Source organism: Neolamprologus multifasciatus, chromosome 7 (genome assembly GCF_963576455.1).
Source record: "Neolamprologus multifasciatus chromosome 7, fNeoMul1.2, whole genome shotgun sequence".
NCBI lineage: Eukaryota > Metazoa > Chordata > Actinopteri > Cichliformes > Cichlidae > Neolamprologus > Neolamprologus multifasciatus.
This window is the reverse complement of record NC_140445.1, coordinates 46,619,927-46,642,485: the sequence shown is the minus strand read 5'-3', so window position 1 is coordinate 46,642,485 and position 22,559 is coordinate 46,619,927. Positions and strand designations below refer to the sequence as shown.

Here is a 22,559-nt window from a genome sequence, read left to right as displayed (position 1 = left end):
ATAAAGCAATCAAGAGTGTTGGCTTTCCACTTCAATGAGTTTAAAAAAACATAAACCATGTTAACCTGCTTGTTTAGTGTGTGGTGTGTTTCTGTTTCTGTTTGTTGAATTTCTTGTTTCGTGTTTCTAATAGTCTTATTTTCCCGGTGTTCCCAGTAGTGTTTATGCATTTATTTCCCTTACATTTCATCTGCCTCCTGTCTTGCATTTGGTCTTTGCAATTTTATAACAAATTAGGGAGATAAAAAGTCTGGAGGGTTTTTAAAAAAATGTTTAGTTTAACATTTGGTTAAGAACTCTTATAATCTGTCCAATGAGATGAAATGCAAACCAAAGGAGCCTATCAGAGACCTATCAGAGTATAGTGCATTAGTTGCCTAAACCTATCCAAGGATGGCTCCGAATGTAATCCAGGCAGCGATTATGTTTGCCACTCCAAAGTCATTTTAGTAATCTATAGACCAGAGCGTAGACCACTGAGTCAAGGTTAGACATCAGCTTGGCAGATCAGATGATGCCTCAGCTGACAGCCTTGCGTGAGTCCTATCCTGTCACATCCCCCATGCTGTTTAATCAGCTTCAGCTTGTGCACAGGTGCTGCTTCTCTGCAAGCCCCTTTGCAACCCAGAGGTTAATGGCAAGGCAATGGTACACTACTCCTTAGTATTATCATGGTTGGACAGTTTAAATTACATTGCATATTATTCTTTAAACTCTACAAGCATGGACAAATGTGGCTTCAAGCTTCTCTGACTGTGTAGCGATGTACATGGATAATAACAGTGAGGAGAGCTGAGAAGCACAGAGACTGAGCTTCTGTCACAGTTCAGCAGGATCACGCTCCGTAAGTGTGTGAATGCTTCAGCTCCTCCACAGCAGCATTTTTTTATTTTCAGCATCTAAACCTTCCATATTGTTTCAGGCTTCGGCCTTTTGGATATTCATCTCATAAGAACAACAGAAATGAGTGTGGGAGCGCTGAACATTGAGAATAGAAAGCTGTTGAGGCCCTGAGAACTGGTCTTCTGATGCGTTGCTTTGCTCCCCTGCACATTATTTGAGGGGCTTTAGACCCATTGACTCCTGCCCATATTAATCTGGATAAATACAGGGGGTATTACTGCAATGTCAGCGTAGCAGCCCCTCTTGTTCTCTTTTCACATCTCTCTGCGGGGTGGATGAAAGCTTGCCTCCTTGGGAAACAGCCTCTCTCATTTCCTTTATGGATGAATCTCCAGGGTGACTTCATACACTCACTGCCTGAGTTTTATTAACCATTTCTCAAACAGAGTACACTAGTTGCTCAAGAGGCACATCTTAATGCATCTGATGTCTTCTGGGTCCAAGCCGTGATGCCTTACAGAAAAAACCTTACAGATCCTGCTCTCGATCCGTGTAAAATAACATTTTTAGGCAAGCATTCATTCTTTGTCTTTCTCTTCATTTAGCCTCGACTTTTCTGCTTTTGTGTTGGTAAAGTTGTTTTGGGTTTTTTTTCTAAGCAACAGCAGTCATCTATTAAGAGGCTTTCAGTGAGAAGATGATTTATTAGTGTGCGCTCACCAGTGTGAGCTCATCTCCATTCAGCTCTCGGGTCCAGAAGGTCTTGGGGCCGTCACCATCCACCAGAGTCTGCTGACAGTGAATTTTGTTCTCTGACTCCCAGGCGGCGAGGCTCTGGGAAGACAGGGACAAAAAGGCATGAGGGTCAGCACGATTATCTAGAAGATATATATTCATGTTGCACTTTTACACTGTTTCAGGGTGTGCAATGTGATCATTTCCCAAATGGGCTTTTTGAATTTTACCCTTAATGCATGTCAGTGCTGATGCTGACATGCATTAAGGGTAAAATTTGTTGTAAGTTGTTTTAGCCAGAAGTGAGTTTTGCTCACAGACTGCATGTCAAAGATGGCTGGTGCGTGGACTCCCTTTTTTAAGGCCTCGAATTCAGCATTTTGACCGCTGCCATCTTGTTTTGTTGTTTTAAACTACGCATTATGAGAAACCGAAGAATGCTGTGTGTTCAGACACTGCTGACTTGCCAATCACAAGGTAGCACACCCTAAAACATGTCCAGCTTTAACATGAGTTTCATTCTAAATGGGAGCAATAATTTCAAACATGAACATTAAGCTATGCTGAACAATAACTAAAAGTAGTAGTAAACAAGGAAAATCTTTACCGAGATCATAAATCAGAGAACACGAGAAAGACTACTGAGAAACTTCTGAGAAAATTAGAAAGAAATGTAGGATTTAACCTTTTATCACCCAGACAGCTCACAGGCCACATGGACTTATTTTCAAATTTTGGCTGTAAAATAACCAAAATTACAGAATTACCAAAAATTACCAAAATGGTTGATGAGTTACAGTAATGTAAGGGCACTGTGTTCATACAGCAGCACTCTGTGAATGCATAAAGAAAGTTTCACATTTGGTTGATATATAGTTTCCAACCTTAAAATATCAATATAGCAACGATTTGTAGAACATTTACACATTTACCAATTTTAAACTCGTCTGCCAGCATTAATGTATCTTCAGTCTAGCCATGTACTGGTTCAGTGGACGTATTCACCAATAACTTGACTGAACAACTTTTATTCGGCCACACGTGAATTAGAACAACAAGCAAAGCTGCTTACAAACACTTGATGCATGTAACACATTACAGCCAGTCCTGGCAGACCTCCATTGGCTTCACATTTGCTAAAAAATCCAACACAGCCTACTTGAGAGAAAAAAAACCCAAAACGGTCAGCGTATATAATTTAGACGGTGTGGGACCCATAAACGGCCCTTGTAATTCATTTCAGCTGTCCACTGTTTCCACAGCTGTTCTGTTAAATAAACTGTATGATATTTTAGGAAATGTGCTTCTCTTTCTGGATACGAATTCATTGAGGAGTTATTTTACATCACACATGTTAATTTACTCTTTGTTGTAATTTTACTCAGACTTCATATATTTAAAAATGAGAGAAGAATTCAGAATTAGAGAACTTTTTTTCTAGTTTAATCAGTGTCACTGGCATCTATCGGTTTAACAGAGTGAAGCAGGGAGGTATGTTAAGCACAAAGACTGGAAACTCAGTGTACCACCAGCTCTACTATAACACCAAATGTTTTATTTTGTTAATCCATTATTTTATTGAATTTAACAAAATATCAGAGTGTAACTGGTGGCTAGGTTGTCACTCAAGAATAAAAACACTGCCTTATTCTTCTTTGACTCTGATTTCCCACAGTTGAAGTTTGCTTCGTCTCCATACAACCAGCTGCATTTTTCATTTCAGCATTGCATCCTAATTAGCTAAGTGATCTCACTCCAAAGCCTGGAACTGATCAAAGCTGTCAAAGCATTATCCAAGACTGCATTTAAGCTTAAAAAAACCCCCAAAAAATCTCTACAATAAAAACTCTCACATGGTGGAGTATTTGTGTTTTGATTTCTGATCATTTGTTTGATAGTTTCTTCTATTTTGTAATTCGAAAAAAGCACCATTCCTCTGATTTGAATTCAGCAGCCACCTCGGTTTCTCAGAGGCAAATGTTAATCACCATATCAAAGGTAGCCAAAGCCATCACAGATCCCCGCGGGCTGCCGTCCACAGTCTTTGCCAAGCTGAAGAACAGCAGGGCTTTCTTCCAGCGTTCCCTCTGTTTATCAGCCACGACAGCAAGGCTGATATGGTTTTTCACTTTGTAACTCTGTGTGTATCAGTAGCAAGTCTTAGTGAGATTTCCTGTAGCAGGAACTATACCACAAAGACTTCATAAGGTGCTCATATTTATATATCTGTGGACAGATTTTACCAAACGTCACATACAGTAACAGCTGTGCAACTGACATAAAAAATAATGGTCAAATTCAAAGTCAGCTGATGATATTCCTGCCAGATCATCTACTACTTTCTTTCTTTAGCTCTTTTTTTCCACTCTTTGCCTTTTTTTCTTTTTTATTCATTTGATCTTTCTTTTGCTTTCCCAGTCACAGATAAATTCTCATGCATCCTAAGTGCTTATGTACACACATTTGAGGCCAAGACCAATGTCTGCAGCACGTGTTTTACCTTTTCCAGTGTTGTCTGTAGTGTTTTACTTATCAGAAAATCCCGTCTTTGCTTTTCTTTTAGTCTCTCATGTTTTGCCAGATGCAAATAGTATGATGGGAAGTGGAGGGAAAACATCTCATTTCCTGTTAAGGTTTAAAGTTTTATGTTGGATTTTTCAAGCTTTCGTTCAGAGCCCAAAATAACACTCTCGCTCAGCTTCCTCCCACAGTTTGATCACATTATCTCTCTAACGGCAGTGTTTATCCTTCGCCTTTCCTTGCAGCTGCCAGAAGACAAATGACGTGTCAGACTGGTAAAGAGAGGGCAGATGCACAGTTTTTTCTAAGAACCGTTTAAAACTGACTCCTACAAAAAGATGACAGATATTTAAAAAGAAAATCGCAACATCTTTAGTGATAGATTCCCACGGGAACTTATGGTCACAAATGGTCATTTCGTTTATCTAATATGCATCTTTGCAATTTTTTCATTGTTTCAAAATGGCTTTTGGGGGCATATTTTTCAGTATCCGATAATAATTTCATACGAGCTCCGTTGAAACAATGTAAATGTATTCACATTACAGGAGAAAATAGAGAAGAAAAAAAGCTACTGTTGGCTGTTAAAATCTTTAGATTATTATCCATCAATGAATATCTCAGTGTAAACCACTGACTGTACAGTCAATGGTGTAAACCTGTGTAACTGTGGTGCGCGTCACTACCCGATCCGTACCGGAAACCCGATCGGTACCCCGCATGCGCGAAAGGTGTCTACTTCCGGTCGTAGCGTTTTACGATAGTTATGGGTCAGAGTATCTGTTAAGATGTTAAGAATAATAAGTATATCTTAAAATGTTTGCAATAATGAAGCATTTCAGTACAATGTAGACAAAAACGAAAAACAAAAAGATAGTTACGGATCGGGACTCCCCGATCCGTACCGCGCATGTGCAGGGGTTTTCTTCTTCTTCTGTGCGTTTAATAACAGTTTACTCCCCAGTGTACGAGGATACTGCCACCTGCTGACTGAGCGAATGAACCCTATTGTAAACTGAATTAGCGTCATTACAAACGTGTGTTTAATTTGATTTAGTGATAATCGAGTGTGTTTATGTTTGTCTGTGTGGAGAGGATTGTTGGAATAGTGATGATGATGTCCGCTATCACTGTCAGTTGTCAGTAAACACTTCATCTGGCTGCTGAATCTTCACGTGACATATTACAAAGTCTGTATTATTAACTCTGTAATTAGACGCCATTCTTCTTATTTTACGGCGCTGTTATTCAATCGGGGGACGCTCTCTGTTGAGGAGAAAAGCATGAATTTGTTTGTATACGGATTATCTGTCTGTGAAGGTTCTCAGTCATCCAGGTCATCGTAGTCAAAGGAGCTTGCAAAGAAAAGCGTCTGGACTTCTTTAAGTTACTTGAAGACGTTTCACCTCTCATCCGAGAAGCTTCTTCAGTTCTAAGGTCAAATGGTGGAGAGTCCCAGATATAAACCTAGTGGGAGTTTCCCCCCACAGAGGGACAAAAGGACCCCCTGATGATCCTCTAATCGCCTGAGCTAAGGTGTGGAACTGGGTGTGGGTCCCAATCAGCCAGAGTTTCGGGTGAGTTCATTGTGAAACCTGGCCCCACCTTATCATGCGAATTCCTGAGGTCAGATGTCCCAGGGTGTGAGTGGGCGTTAAGGCGTCTGGGAAGGGATCTCAAAACTGGATTATAGATGGCAGAGAGTTGGTGTCGTAAACCACCGCCTCTGTTCAAAGATGGTTGCTCACAGTGGACATAGATGGCTTCTTTCACTCCTCTTTCAAACCATCTGTCCTCTCTGTCCAAAATGTGAACATTGGCATCCTCGAAAGAGTGTCCTTTATCCTTAAGATGCAGATGGACAGCTGAGTCTTGTCCTGTGGAGGTGGCTCTTCTGTGTTGTGCCATGCACTTGTGAAGTGGCTGTTTGGTCTCTCCAATGTAGAGGTCTGGGCATTCCTCGCTGCACTGTACAGCATACACCACATTGTTAAGTCTGTGTTTTGGCGTTTTGTCTTTCGGGTGAACCAGTTTTTGTCTGAGTGTTTTGCTGGGTCTGAAGTACACCGGGATGTCATGCTTGGAGAAAACCCTCCTGAGTTTCTCTGATACACCGGCTACATAGGGGATGACAATGTTGTTGCGTCTGTCCTTCTTATCCTCCCTCGCTGGTGTCTGATCTTCTTTTCTGTGCCTCTTTGCTGACTTTAAGAACGCCCATTTAGGATAGCCGCACGTTTTGAGTGCTTCCTTTACATGTGTGTGTTCCTTCTTTTTTCCTTCAGGCTTAGTGGTGTAGGGTCCTGATTACTCCAAGTTTGTGTTCCAGAGGGTGATGGGAGTCAAACAGGAGGTACTGGTCCGTGTGTGTGGGCTTCCGGTAAACTTCGATGTTGAGGTTGCCATTCTCTTCAATGTGCACAGCGCAGTCCAGGAAAGGCAAACAGTCGTCCTTTGTGTCTTCCCTGGTGAACTTGATGTTTTTATCCACAGCGTTGATGTGCGCAGTGAAGGATTCCACTTCTTGTGTCTTGATTTTGACCCAGGTGTCGTCTACATATCTGTACCAGTGGCTGGGTACTCTTCCTTTGAAAGAGCCAAGAGCCTTCCTTTCCACTTCCTCCATGTAAAGGTTGGCTACAATAGGTGACACGGGGGAGCCCATGGCACAGCCATGTTTTTGTCTGTAATAGCCTTCGTTGTATTTGAAATATGTAGTGGTGAGGCAGAGGTCTAACAGTGTGCAAATCTGATCGGGTGTGAAGTTGGTCCTGTCCTCCAAGGAGTTGTCTTCTTGTAGTCGTTTTCTGACAGTCATTGTCAAGTCAAACCGAGTAGGAGGTGGAGAGCCCTGAGGCAAAAAAGTAAAAGTGACAGACTGGAGGGCGGAACTAATCTTGTGTCTGGGTTTCTGTCGGGAAGGAAAAAAGAAGGCGAACGGGGGAGCAACAGGAAGTTGCCACTTACGGGAAAAGCCCAGCATAATTCTTTCAATAAGTTATTACCAACATAGATATTGTGTGGAACTGAAGTATCTACAAAGCCAGGGAGGCAGCCGGTAAGGAAATGGTTGCTGACTATGTTAAAAGACTTTGAAGCGAGTTGCTAAAGAATCGCGGCTGCCGCTAGCTTACGTAGCATTAGCACTGTGCCGTCAGTTGGTCGCCTGTTTACGAGCGGTACCATTGTTTGTTGGTCTGCATATGGAAGACTGTTAATGCTTGCATATGGTTAAGAGAAGCTGGTTATAAACACTATTGTACTGCTTAAGTTCTAATGCAGATTGATCATTTAATTTGGCACTTTAATAGAAAGCAGTATTTCTCAAGGTGTATGTACAATTGTTAGTGAATTACATAATTTGATCATTTAAAAATACTCAAGTAAAACTTGTACTACAAAGCTTACGCACTGCATTGATGTGTTTAAAAAAGAAAATGTGTTTGGGATTGTTTACAATATTTGCAGATGTGTGATAACAAACATAATTTGTAATTTGGGTTTTGGTTTGTATTTAAAGGTTTTTCACCTATGGCTGACTATGGCCGAAAAAGAAGATTAAAGAAAAAGGAAAACAAAAGATCTGCCTGGTCATTGAGTGAAATCCAGTTAAACACCTGTGGTAGATGCGTCAATCCCTTTCAAGCGGGGAAGCTGCACAAACTTAAAGAGCTTGACAGTCATATTGCCGTACATTTTGGGAGGAACACCCTTCAACTGGTGCGGGAGTATGAAAGGGAATCAAGGAAACTAGCGGATTATAGGAACCATCTCCGTTTCAACCTAAGATGCAGACAAACCAGAGTTGTTCCTAAGAGCCTGCGCCTTGGATCCACTGTCAGGGGATACAGAGCAGACTTGATTCTACAGAGAGCGCAAAATCACCTTTTAAGTGAAAGGATAAGACAGGTCCATTTCACTATAGATGCCCTCCAGATCAAGATCAGCCAGACTCTGCAGGAACTGGAAACCCTTCTACCCTCTCCAATCTTAGAAGAGGTTTACAAGTTTGTGGACAAGGCTCAGCGGGCCCAACACTCGAAAGGAAAAGAAAGACAACGCAGGAAATTTCACACCTTGCTTTCAAAAACACACACTCCTCATTCTGAATCTGAACCTACACAACCCATAGAAGAAAACACACCTGAAGACAGTCAGGAGAAATGGGTTAAGAACTTTTCAGACAGGAATCTCACTGAACCTGAAAAGAGAATATTAGCCAAAGGTCTCAATTTTGCCATTTCTCCACAACAGTTGCCCATAGTGGACCTCATCACAGCCACAGAATCTGCCATACGGATTAATAAATTATCACAGACAGAAGCAGAGCAAATCAGGATGAAAGTCTCAGCCACCCTCTCCAGTGCCAAAGTCCCTCCGTCCAACCTCACAATACAGGAAAAGAAGGCCGTCGCTTCCCTGAGCAAAGACCACAACATCACTGTTTTACCAGCGGATAAGGGAAGATGCACCGTGGTCCTAAACACTACAGATTACCATACAAAGATCACTACTCTCCTCAGTGACAACAATACCTACGAAGCCTTAAAGCGAGACCCCACAAGCAGCTACAAAAAGAAAGTTATAGCTTGCCTTCAAGACTTGGAAAAGGACAAAATCATTGACCGCCTTACTTATCACCGCCTTTACCCAGGGGATGCCATACCCTGCATTTACGGACTTCCAAAAATCCACAAGGAAGCTGTCCCACTCAGACCCATAGTCAGTAGCATAAACTCAGCCACTTATAACATTGCAAAACACCTTGCTACCATCCTTGCTCCTCTCGTGGGGAACACCCCACACCACATCAAGAACTCCACCGACTTCACTGACAAGGTCCAGAAACTTACCCTGGATCCAGATGAAACCATGGTGTCCTTTGATGTAGTCTCTCTCTTCACGTGCATACCCACCACGGAGGCAGTGGAGACTGTCAGAAAACGACTACAAGAAGACAACTCCTTGGAGGACAGGACCAACTTCACACCCGATCAGATTTGCACACTGTTAGACCTCTGCCTCACCACTACATATTTCAAATACAACGAAGGCTATTACAGACAAAAACATGGCTGTGCCATGGGCTCCCCCGTGTCACCTATTGTAGCCAACCTTTACATGGAGGAAGTGGAAAGGAAGGCTCTTGGCTCTTTCAAAGGAAGAGTACCCAGCCACTGGTACAGATATGTAGACGACACCTGGGTCAAAATCAAGACACAAGAAGTGGAATCCTTCACTGCGCACATCAACGCTGTGGATAAAAACATCAAGTTCACCAGGGAAGACACAAAGGACGACTGTTTGCCTTTCCTGGACTGCGCTGTGCACATTGAAGAGAATGGCAACCTCAACATCGAAGTTTACCGGAAGCCCACACACACGGACCAGTACCTCCTGTTTGACTCCCATCACCCTCTGGAACACAAACTTGGAGTAATCAGGACCCTACACCACTAAGCCTGAAGGAAAAAAGAAGGAACACACACATGTAAAGGAAGCACTCAAAACGTGCGGCTATCCTAAATGGGCGTTCTTAAAGTCAGCAAAGAGGCACAGAAAAGAAGATCAGACACCAGCGAGGGAGGATAAGAAGGACAGACGCAACAACATTGTCATCCCCTATGTAGCCGGTGTATCAGAGAAACTCAGGAGGGTTTTCTCCAAGCATGACATCCCGGTGTACTTCAGACCCAGCAAAACACTCAGACAAAAACTGGTTCACCCGAAAGACAAAACGCCAAAACACAGACTTAACAATGTGGTGTATGCTGTACAGTGCAGCGAGGAATGCCCAGACCTCTACATTGGAGAGACCAAACAGCCACTTCACAAGCGCATGGCACAACACAGAAGAGCCACCTCCACAGGACAAGACTCAGCTGTCCATCTGCATCTTAAGGATAAAGGACACTCTTTCGAGGATGCCAATGTTCACATTTTGGACAGAGAGGACAGATGGTTTGAAAGAGGAGTGAAAGAAGCCATCTATGTCCACTGTGAGCAACCATCTTTGAACAGAGGCGGTGGTTTACGACACCAACTCTCTGCCATCTATAATCCAGTTTTGAGATCCCTTCCCAGACGCCTTAACGCCCACTCACACCCTGGGACATCTGACCTCAGGAATTCGCATGATAAGGTGGGGCCAGGTTTCACAATGAACTCACCCGAAACTCTGGCTGATTGGGACCCACACCCAGTTCCACACCTTAGCTCAGGCGATTAGAGGATCATCAGGGGGTCCTTTTGTCCCTCTGTGGGGGGAAACTCCCACTAGGTTTATATCTGGGACTCTCCACCATTTGACCTTAGAACTGAAGAAGCTTCTCGGATGAGAGGTGAAACGTCTTCAAGTAACTTAAAGAAGTCCAGACGCTTTTCTTTGCAAGCTCCTTTGACTATACGGATTATCCATTGTTTAAATGACCCGGTAGTCAGAAAGGAGGCAGAGCTGCTGAGAAATGCTAGGAGCTAACTGGGCGCTAACCGTATCATTCAAATATATTGAATGTCGCAATGTTGGCAAAGAGAGGAAGTGACGTGAGATTTGCGCATGCGGGGAACCGATCGGGTTTCCGGTACGGATTGGGTAGTGACAGTGCGTCTCAGACCCCAGAGTTGGTGTTCTTCCGCCATTATCATAATAATGTTGAGCAAGGATCAACATCGCAATTGACCAATCATGTTGTTGTGATGTCATAGCTTTGCGATGTGGGGAAAAAAGAAAAAAAATGTGATTGATTATACAAAACTCCCTTGTGGTAAAAATGGTAAACACTTCCACTCTTTTCTTTATTAATTTATACAATGTAATAAACACTTTACCAAGCAGCATATCCGATCTGACATCCGAGTGTTAGCTAGCTTTAAGGCTAGTGCTAATTGAACAACGCGATTGGTCAGTTGTACTGCTGATCTTGTACCAGCACTATTACGATGGTGTACGAACAATACCAATGAATCAGATTAAGATATCATAATTATTGCATCATTTCCTATAATTTTTTCATTTTTTTTTTTTAATTTTTTGTCATTGAAAGCATCGCTCTTTAGGTTGAAGTGCTACACACAACATTAGGTGGAATTATGAAAATCACTGGGTATTTATTAAAGCGTTAGACACAGCAGTATTTTTCTAAGATGTACATCGAGGTCATGTGAAACTTGACTAAGCAAAAGGTAAACGGTCTGCCCTTAGAAAGAAATTTTTTATCATTAGCCGGTGTTACAGTGGTTCGTTTGCAAAAAGGACACCACCGTCATCAGTGCTGCCCATCAGCATAAATGAAGAAAGTGCTCTTTGCTATGTTGTGCTCAGATGATTTTTTACATTTACAAATGCAAAAACCACAATTGCAGGTAGTAAATTACCTAATAATAACCACCTCTCTCCACTAAAGCGTATCTCCTTTAACTTTCGCTGTCACCTCTGGCATTGACAGGAAGCACCTTATCAGTTACCACACTTGCACAGATTAACCGGAGCTTTTTAACCTTGTGGTGGTGTTAATAAGCCCTCTGCTCTTCACAAGGTGCAGATCAGTTTGTAATCCTTTTAACCACTGGTGCAGCCAAGCCTGAAGGCTAAAACCCACTTAGGGCTTCTCTGCCAACCTCATCCACCTGAGACCTCGCCAACACCCGCGCACTCCCTCTCGCCCCTGTGGCACATGTGCCAGGGTCAGCGGGTCCTGCCTTCTGCAGGTTTTGCTCTAGGATTGTGTAATAATTGCCACACAAGGGAACTGACCACCATTGCTTCATTTTTACCTTGAAATGTGCAGCAGTATTTTTAATTGTGTTTAAAATAAAATCGTGATTATGTGGGGCATTTCATCACCTTTCATCTCCCTGCAGCTTTACTGTTTTGATTTAAAGCCTTAAGCTAAACAGCTGTTTTAAGACAAAGGGGGGCATTAAAGCCTTGCCAGCAACAAACTGCAGGGAGCTCAGTGGTAATAATGGTCTATTTAGTAGTTTAATACACAGTAAGTGGTTAAATAAGCTTAAGATTGGGTACATATTGGAAAGACCGGCTTCAAATAAATAATAGTGTTGCTTTATCTGTAAATTGGCAACTGCAAAAAATAATTCTCCTTGTAATGTTGAACCATCAATGCTATACAGTGTTTTCAGTTTCAGTCTCCCGTGAGTGTCCGGTATTTGTTCAGCACTGTTTGCATAACCCTTAATTAGTGGCTGAACTCAGTACAACACTGAGGTTGTTGTCATTTTCTTTTCTGTGAAAATGTCCTGCTGTTTTGCAACCATCTCCTCTTTTTTCACTTGTTTCAGACACTCTGTGGTCTCAGGAGAGAAACATGGGATCAGTCAGAATCCAGAACGAGAAGAATTTGCTGCACATCAAAACTAGCTAGAAGACTTTTTTTGTTATTATTATTCATATTATAATTTAAAATATTTGGTCCCCTGCTGAATTTGTAAGTCTTGCAAAGACGTGAACATTATCTAATTTTTGGACAAGCCCTTGTTGGTGGTAAGACATTTCTTGAAGTTGGTCAGTTTGCAGACATCTCAGGGTGGACTCCTTTAGGTTTCTTGGCTGCTGCTCAACAACTTGAAGGACTGAAGTCTGGAGACTGGCTAGGCCACTCCATGACCTTAATGTGTTCTTCTTTAGCCGCTCCTTTGTTGAAATGGCTGTTTTGGGTCTTTGTCTTGCTGGAAGACCCATCCATGACCCATTTTCAGTATTCGGGCTGAGGGACGGAGGTTCTTATCCTCCGTCTTTTTTTGTTGTTATTCTGTCTCCAGTAAAATGAAGCTGCCATAAAAAATATGTACTGTTCATTTCTTCGTGAGTGAACAAACAAATTCAGAAGTGGATTGAATAATTATTTCCCCTACTGTACATGCTATAACACAAATTTGATTAAGCCAAACACAATAAATATAAACCCCTATTTAAAGTGGCCCGACAGCCACTTTAATTTAAAGACAATTTCAAATCCAGGGTCAGGCACACCTCTGCCTGTACCTTTTGTCTCTCATAAAGCCTTTTGCCCCTAAAAGCAGTGACGAATCAATTCATGACAAAGTAGTGCGCTAACCCAAGCAACCAGAGGTGAGAAATGTGTGACGGTAACTTGACTTGTCGCCTTCCTAGCAGAGATGCTGCGAGCTGTGTAGCCCAGCCCCAGGGCTCAGACAGAAGGAGCCAACGCTGTCATATAAAATGGGTCATGTCTGCTCCCCCTGGCTGCAACATGTAGATCAAACCATAAAACAAAAGGTAAAGACAACAAGTCTGTGTGTCACATGTTATCCGGTGAGTGCAGCTAAAGCATTCACGTATTATCTGCAGTGCTACAGAGAGAGCGATACAAGGCTCAAACTGTTAATGAGTTCAGTCCAAATACCCACAGGGATGCTGTGGTTTGGGATAAATACACACTGTATCTCCAATTTCTCAGGCATGCATGCAATTACACATTTTCCTTTCCGTGTGCAGAATTTCTTCTCCACAAGCAGGAATTTCACTCCGTCCTGTTGCCCAGGAATATTTCGGTATGTTAACTTTTCCATTACAGATTTCAAAATGGAACCAGACAACTGTCTAGCTTTTTGGAACAGCAAGCTGGCGGGGAAATTACGTAATACAGGATAAAGAAAAGCAGCTTGAAAACTGTGAAAGATGCTACTGAATATCAATGCCCAATTCAAATAAAAAGAAAAAAGGCCTCTAAACGACTTCAGTCCCTCACGAATAGATGATAAAGGTATAGCGTGTTTTTTGATCATTTTTTGCAATGAAGTAGATTAACATTAAAAGGGAACCTCTTTATGTTTTAATGATGGTTGCTAATATTACCATTAACAGAGTTTTAGATATGGAGTTCATGTAGGTTCATGTGTGTACTGTACAAGTAAACCCAGTGAGCCAGTGGATAAGACTAATCTCTGTATGATGTTAAAGAGTGGCAGTATTCCCAATATAGTGATGTCAGGTGCAGATGCCCCACCCACCTGTTGTTTAAATCTTCTAAAAGGGGCAGCCAATCAGAGGAAAGGAGCTAAAAGTTCAAATATTTGACAAATATTTGACAATATCTTATCAAAGTATTTTAAAAATATGACTGATCTCCAAATTCATATAGGTTTGAGAAGGTCGACAAGATTCTCATTCGCACATCTGTTATGTAACTCTCTGCACTGCACTTTCTATATTCACATAGGTGAATATACTGCAGCACAGCTCTCACTTATTCCAAGCTACTTTTCTCCTGGCACTTATAGCAGGGTGACAGCTTACTGCTAGATACAGAATCCCTCCTAGCTACAGGATTTCTGCTGTGCAGCTCCATATTCTTGTTGAACACAGGCAAATGTAAAAGTGACTATCTTGCTTTTAAAATGCTTGTTGCAAATCCGCACGTGTGGAAAAAAAATCCTCAATTTAGTCATGTTAACTTTTATGCTCAGTTGTATGTCTCCTCTAAGTACCACAACCCAAATTAAGACTAGATATGTTTTTCCCTCTTACATACAATAATTTTTATATCAATTATAGGCCCAGAAAGACAGATGTTTAAATCGGTGGCTCCCAAACTTTTTTTGCTAGGCCCCCCTTTATTTTACAAGAAAAATGTTGGCGCCCAGCCCCCTTCTCGCGCGTGCACACGTGCACGCACACGCACAAACACATCCTCCAACCACACACACCCATATTTTGCTCCATTGCGGTTTATTTCACACCTCAAACATTTAGTTGACAATTAAGCAAATACAAGTAATATGCAATAAATTACAGGTAGTAATAAAATAAACTACTAACTATTTTACCCTGTGTCCACAACTACAGGGGTATTTTTGAAAACGCAGCTGTTTCGTCCACACCTAAACGGCGTTTCGAAACACAGAAAACTGAGATTTTTTTTTAAAACTCCTTTTTTGCGTTTACGTGTGGACGAGGAATACAGAGTTGGTCACGCAACGTCAAAGGTATGTGCCTTTTTTCACATCACGCTGTGCACCACGTTGTTGTTTACATGAGATGAATTGCAGAATGACAGATAGAGACAAAATACTGTTAATCTGATTATCTTCAGGTTTTACAGGCTTACATACACACGCAGTTACAGTCCCTCCATTTATAAAGGCAGAGGCTTCATGGTGTAATTATTTTATGTGTAGTTGTTTTTTTCATGTGCTATAATATTCAACATTGCTATCAATACATTTTTCAAAAAATGCTTCTCTGTGCAAAATGGGTTTAAAAACATAAACAACTGTGGGATACTGTTTGTCCGTGATTTGAACACCCCAGCGCTGCTCCCGACACAGGGAAAACCAATTCTGCAGGGGAGACCTACCTTTGCACTTGTGCAGGTGAAGCCAAGGGGAAGATATGCTTCACCATATTTTCTAGTCTTAGGCTTAGAATGAAGTTGGTTTGGAAACATATTCAGCTATGCTTTATCTCCTGCTTTGCGTTTCTGTAGGCGCCCCATGCTAGCAGTGTCCAAGCGTTTTGTTTTTTCCCCCCCCTTTTCACACCGCGCCCCCCTTGCAATGGCTTTGCGCCCCCCTAGGGGGTGGGCCCCACACTTTGGGAAGGTCTGGTTTAAATCAATGTTCAAATCAAATGTTTAAATACTCTAAGTTCATTTTTCTTCCTTCTTTCACACAGATTTGACATTTATAGCAATAAACAATATGACATCACGTATAAACTACATAAAGTAACTAATGATATTACAGTAACAAAGTAAAGTAGAAAAACGTCCACGTCTCCATTTACAGTACATAAATATTATCTCTGTAATATCAGGAAATGACTGAATGCAGATGATGTAAGTGACAGAAGTCAAGTGATTAATTTTCTATTAGGTCAACTTTAGAGGAGTGCAACTGATCATATGAGATCATTTTATTCGTTGATATGCAGACACAGGTGGCGCTCAACTCTAAGAAGGTCAGTTTTCACATGGGCCTTATCAGGCTTAATCGATCCCCGCTTCCTCTTTATTTAATTGTGCAGCCTGCATATTCACTTTACGGATGATGTAAATGCCTTGTTGTTCAGATCGTATCGAGAGATGTCTCTAAGAGACGAGCTCACTATCATCACAAGCAACAGAGTACAGCTGTTAGTTCAGGATGTCTACATTTCCTCCCCTCAGATGTGCAGATTGTTGTAATTATGAATTACACATTGAGTGACTGTTGCTTTACTGGGATTTGTTATTAAATGAACAATTTTATTAAATCCTTAGTCCACTCTGCTCCCCCTGGGGCACACACACACACATACACACATATATATGTATATGTATATGTATGTCTGTGTCAAAACTTTAGCTGCTTTTGAGGATGAATGAGTCCTCCCTCGGGGACTGCAGAGGTTCAGAGAGAAACTCTCACCAGTGCCCTTAATCTCTCTGCTCTGACGTGAGCACGATACCAATAGATGGGACTGTGAGGAGGTATTAATTTTCTCATTCGGGCCTTTGAAGACAGAAAGAATTACCAGGAGTACAAACAATGCAGACAGTTTAAAGCATGAAGCCAATTGTGTGTAATATCTGCTGGAAAAGAAGACCAAAGACAACTATTTGAGACGTACCAAAGATTACAACATTGTGCTTATATGTCACATCTTTTCATGAAATAAATGTGTTGAAGGATGCCTGCTGATTTAAACCTCACATTAGTGCATGCTTTTTTTCTTTTTTCAAACAGCTGCAATGATCTGTATAAAATGCTTAAGCCAACTTTAATGAACTCTAAGGCACTTTGTCAGCAGTTCAGGGGCAATACCCACCACATCCTAACCCTTACACTTAAACTAATTCTGATTTTTTTTTAAAAGTTTCTGTGTCCACCTTCAGGGGACTTCTGTTGCAGCACATGGGAGGCGAGTCCCCACAGTGGGTTTGTGGTCCCACAGTCACACCATTAATCAAGCTTATCCTAACACATGGGTGACTGTAACATAAACCATCTGCTTTGCATCTTATTTGCTTCGCAGAAAAACAGCACAAAAATTATTGTGTTTGAAAAAAAAAGAAAAAGATAGAGCTTAACATTTAAATGAGGGTGGGGAAAAGGGAAAGCGAAGGGGAGTAAAGCAATGTGGTTCTCATAAGCACCACAGATATAATTCAAAAATCTCAATAGCAGTGTCTTTTTTTTTCCATCCAGAAATTATGACTCGATTGCTCAGTAAAATCCACACATCTTGTTTTGAAATCTCTTTCTCTCTACAGAGCTACACCTGCCTCTTGTACCACTTTACAGAAGGACATGTGGACCTCAAGGGGCTTGTGCTAGTGACAGGGTATAAATATTTATGACACCTTTGTGTCTCTGAAACCACCGACATAGGGGTTTTAGAAGGCAGAAAGAAAATAAGTTCTGCATTAAGTGATCGGTTTGTGGATTTTTCTTTTTAAGTAAGTGGACTGTTTTCAAAGAGCCAGTTCTGCTGATTTTTTATTTATTTTAACAATAAATGAAAATAAAATCATTTTGACAGTGGTGCTCTTGTATTCCAGACCGTCCCATTATTTTCTGTTTTTAATTTGCCAAATAATATGCAAAATTAACATTTTCAAGAACCTGAGAGACAAAATTGAGCCTGCTAGAACAGCCTAAAACATACCTTTAAACTAAACCAAACTAAGCCCAAAAAAAAAATAGACTTAGTTAGTTTTAGCCTTTATTCTGGACCACATTTAACTTAAGGTTACCACTTGATCTTTTTACTTCTCACCAAATTTACCTTGCATTTCCGTCCATCCACCGTCTCCTCGTCAAACTCTTCACCGATGTGGAAGTTGATTTCAGTGGTGCGCACACTGGTGGAGGTTTTGATGTAGAACTGCTCCCCGTCCTGACGGATCTCCACATGAGGGTTGGAGGCCGCTGCCACGGCCACCTTCCTCAGCATGGCGTTCACTCCTGGATGGACACGACCCGAACCAGGTCAACAAGAGGGAGAAACAAAGGTCGGTCTCACGATTGTAGCTGGGTTTCACTAATTTATCGTTTCAAAATATCCTTTATGATGTTTTAAAGTTGTTTAAACTCTCCACTGTCTAAAAAACCTTTTACTTCCTCTCCCCTTATGCAATCTTTCTTCTGACTGGTTGCCCTTCACAAACAGAAGGTTTGAATAATGGTTGGGTGTGGCTTTTCTACCCAGACTCAGTGGTATGTGCTTGGAGTCACAATATTATCCCTTATGTTTGCTCTTGTTGTCTCTGGGACCCATTTTTGGTGTTCACCAAAACCAAATTTCTTTTGTTTTATTAATATTTCAATGTTGGGCTCTTTGGCTTTGGCTCGTTTTCCATTAAAAGCAAAAATTAAAACATGTTAAGTGACTTCACAAGGTTCCAGTCACATGATCAAGATGGCAAAAATTCTCTCTGCTCAGATTTTAGAAGAGAGAAGGATTTGAAATAGTTTTCAGATTGTGAGACCTTTTGGCTTTACTGGATAGTGCAAGGCAGACAGTTGGCAGGAAAGAGGGGAGAGAGTGAGGGACACACAGGAAATGGTCTGGATCAGACTCGAGCCTAGATCCCACAAACAAGGACTTCAGCCTTTAATACTTGGGTCACCTGCTCAACTAGATCAGCTACACCAGCATCTTCAATTCATAGTCTGACTCAGCGCATGAGACTGACCATCAGTCAGCTCCTAAATAAGTTGGTCAGCAGTCAGCAAGGGCAGAGATATGGATGTCAGAAATGGTCTTGCATGGTCTTCGTTTCCAAGGAATGAGCCACCCCACACGCCTGCCAGTGTGGTTACTTGTGGTTCCTCTGATATTCAAAAGTAGAGTGGGAGGAAGAGCCTTTTAGCTTTCAGCCGCTCTTCTGTGGAACCTGCTCCCAGTTTGGATTCAGGAGACAGACTTTCTCTTTACTTTTCACATTAGACTTAAAACTTTCCTTTTTGATAAAGCTTATAGTGAGAGATAGATCAGGTGAACCTGAATCATCCCTTAGTTTTGCTGCAATAGGCCTCTGGGGGTCTGGGGATTTCCCATGATGCACCAAGTGTTTCTTCTTCAGCTCTTTTCACTCTGTGTTTATACACCACTCTGCATTTAACTATTAGTTATTATTCATCTCTAGCTCTCTTAATCATTGTGTCTTTTGTCCTGTCTCCCTCCCCCAACCAGTCATGGCAGATGCCCCCTCCCTGAACCTGGTTCTGCTGGAGGTTTCTTCCTGTTAAAAAGGAGTTTTTCCTTCCCACTGTCACCAAGTGCTTGCTCAAAGGAGAACATTTAAATGTTGGGGTTTTATTATTATTATTATTTTCCTTATAACACAAGACACCTCAAGGTGACGGCTGTTTTTATTTGGCATTATATAAATAAAATAAAGTTGAATTTAACATGGAGAGGAAGATTGACTTGTAGTTGAAAAGAAGTCAAATACAGATTTCCAAAAACAAAAAGTCTTTTTAGTCTGTTTTAGTAAAGATATAGTGTTTGATTTTTTTTTTGTTTAATTTTGACACGTTATGAGAAAAAGTGGGACATGCTGTTTATTCTGTACATTAACTAACAAAATTCTACATGTGACAAAGAGAAATATCGTTCTGCTGATACGAGATGTAGAAAACCAGCCATCAATATACCCTCAGCCCCACCCAGATAGTCTTCTCTGGGCTTGCATGCCAGTTTCTATCAGCTCAGGACCTTAAATATAGTGAGACAAGCTGACTGCGGGTTTCCTTGTATTGGTTTGTGTTTGCATCCAAACATGTTTGAATATTAACCAAGAATGACAGCAACGCATTTGTGAGTAAAAACACAATAAATGCTCTGTGGCTCGGGCAGAGCCCACAACTATTTCACAAAACTTGGAGAAATGTGTGCAATTTTTGGCACTAAACTCACTGTGAGGGATTATTCAGCCATGTCTGCAAGGAAAGGAAACAAACTGTTGAGGATGTCAGGTCAGGTCAGCATTGACTTTCTCCTTTTGTTTGACGGGTGCAAAAGTGGTGATCCTGCACGTGGCTCCATGCAGGCGTGTGACAAGTGTTTGGCATGCCTGGTTTGAGTCCGCAAGACCATCTGGCCTTGCGTCCTGCCAAAACCCTGGCTCTTTTATGTCTCAGTGCCCTTCTCCTACCAACAGCCGACTTACAGTTCCATCCATAGGCAGTTTATAAGCTTGCAAACAACATCAAGTGTTTCATTTCCCAATCACTAATTAGCTCAGATCATTCTATCCCCAAACCGCTGTGTTAACAGTCAGGATTCAAAACACATTTGACAGTTTACTTGACCCCACGCATGGTCTAAGGAGATCACAGAGTGGTTTGGGGGTTTTTTTTTAGCATTAAATATGCATGAGGATCAGTGCGACCAGCAGGCTGTCCTCATGTCTAAAAAGGCTGCATTTCCTTTGAATTTAATTTGCATGCATGTCTCAAGGTCTATAAACGGTGCTAACGGTGCTAACAACTTGACTAAAGTTTCTATTGAGTATTTACAACATGCTTTGGATGCAGGTTTGCACACATCAGGTCATTTTGTTCTGCACATTGTCCCCTCTTTCTGCAGGGGAAACCTCTGAGCCAAGAAATAATTATAAAGATGTTGATGGAAAGTGGAGGCCGCAGCACTGGCATCCACGTCAGTTGCCCATCACTGCCCTCTCTCATTTTCATTGATGGGGTCCTTATGTAAGAGCTACCGGGTGATCTGACGTGGCAGATGTTAATGTGTTCCTGAATGGATGAGGTGCTAAACTAGCAGAGTGACTGATTTCCCCATTAGAGTTAAGGCCAGATCAGCTGCTGCCTGGTGAATGTCAAACACAAAATGGGGAGGGGGGGGGGGGGGTTGCTGGAGAGGTGCTGAGAACTACTTTAGTGAACTTTCCAAACTCCTTAATGACTCCATATAAATAGAGGCTGGAAATGAAAGAAGTGTGATGTTAATTTATTTATCCATAAAAACTGAAACCAGCATTGTTTCAGTCTTTGCCTCAGTGATCTCCAACTAAGGCTATAGGTTCAAACCAGAAGACATTTTTCAAACATGTCAGGAGACCAGATACAGTAGATACGACCAGCATCCATATTGATATTAAATGACATAGATTAGACCTGGGTGATTTTTTTTATGCTAAAACCAGAAGTGTCCATTAACATTTTGAATCTTAATCCAGTCTTTGGTGTCAGCAGTTCGGGAGAGTTCCTGGAACCTCTCACAGTGGAACTTCTCCCTGAAGGGTTCTGCATTATTCTAAAGACAGGCGGCCCTTTGCCGTGCCCTGCCTGCCTCGGCGCTGCCAGCGTGACTAAACACTGCAACACAATTGAATGACCCAGTTAAACTGGTCTGAACCTAAACCATCACAACCATCAGTTTTAAGAAGGGTGAAAAAACAAAGAAAAAAGAACAGAGGCGAGAGAAAACACTGGGCTCCAGAGACCTCCCCTGGCATTAATGCATGCCCTACTTAAATGCTTAACATGAATAATGTTGTGCACCCCCCGTTTTCCTCCCCATGTAACAATACAACGTCTGTTTAGGGTGGAATTTAGCATCCACTGTTTCTTATCTCCCTTAAAGCCAAGGGATTTCCCTGCGGCAGCATCTCTCCGTTCTCTGCCTCCTGTTCCCAGGGAGCTTCTCCGAACAATATGATGTTGTCGGAAGTCAGGAATGCCATTCCCAAAGAACAAGAAAAGCCCTTTTCCTATATGGGCATGATGGATAGTCAGCCTTGCACAGGGATGTGGCTCTGGCTGTGGAGGAGACCGAGGGAAGGATAGAGAGGGCTTACCTAGAGCTTTGAGAAGTTCATCAAAATTCTCGCTCTTCTTCATCTTCCAGGTGCCAGCAAAGTTAGGCATGTCTGCTGAGGCTGAGGGCTCCAGAAAGAACCTGTTCCACGCTCTGATGATCTCTCCTCGCTCTTTGCTCTCTCCTCTGTCTCTCTTTGACTCTTTCTCACCCTCCTTCTCTTTCGCTGCGCTCCCGTGTCCTCTGTTCTGGGCTCAGCCTCCCGCTCACACTGTTAACACCCAATTGTTTCTGTTTCTTTATTCACACAGACAGACGCTCACTCACACACACATATACACACACACTCCTGCCGCTTTTTTCATCCGTGCGTCTCGGTGTGCTGGATGCTGGATGTCTTCAGCTCCTTTTTAGCAACTGTCTTTAATGAGAGGCAGTGCAGGTCCCTCCCCCCCTCCCCCCACCGCCCGGACGCTCTGTCCCATTAATACAGGAGAACAAGACTGACACGTCTGCTCTCTCTGGGGATCAGGAAGACTAAATTCATTCTTTTAAAGGGTATTTATAGACCAGCAGTTTGTCAACAGCTGCTTTAGGAGTAGCCATAGTGTGAAAGGTTGCTTTCATAGTAATTAACAAGCTGGATCCAAAGGCAGAAAATATATCAGGTCACAGGTTTTATTGATTTTGAAGACAGATTTTTGTGCACTTCTAC

General features: G+C 41.9%; 1 protein-coding gene and 1 pseudogene across 2 annotated transcripts in view; one reads left to right on the top strand and one right to left on the bottom strand.

The window, feature by feature from the left end:
• Window positions 1–22,267, bottom strand: part of crabp1a (cellular retinoic acid binding protein 1a) — a 39,376-nt gene extending 17,109 nt beyond the window's left edge. Inside the window, exons 1-3 of the mRNA XM_085168740.1 lie at window positions 21,885–22,267; window positions 17,846–18,024; window positions 1,564–1,677 (exon numbers count right to left, since the gene is read on the bottom strand). Of these exons, the coding sequence (XP_085024866.1) occupies window positions 1,564–1,677; window positions 17,846–18,024; window positions 21,885–21,954 (363 nt within the window). The 5' untranslated portion in view covers window positions 21,955–22,267. The remainder of the gene's footprint in view (window positions 1–1,563; window positions 1,678–17,845; window positions 18,025–21,884) is intronic.
• On the top strand, window positions 6,912–10,505 carry LOC146515136 (uncharacterized; annotated as a pseudogene). Its single transcript, XR_014875402.1, has 2 exons — window positions 6,912–7,156; window positions 7,619–10,505. The product of XR_014875402.1 is annotated as an uncharacterized LOC146515136 (transcript).
• Window positions 22,268–22,559: the final 292 nt, after the last annotated feature.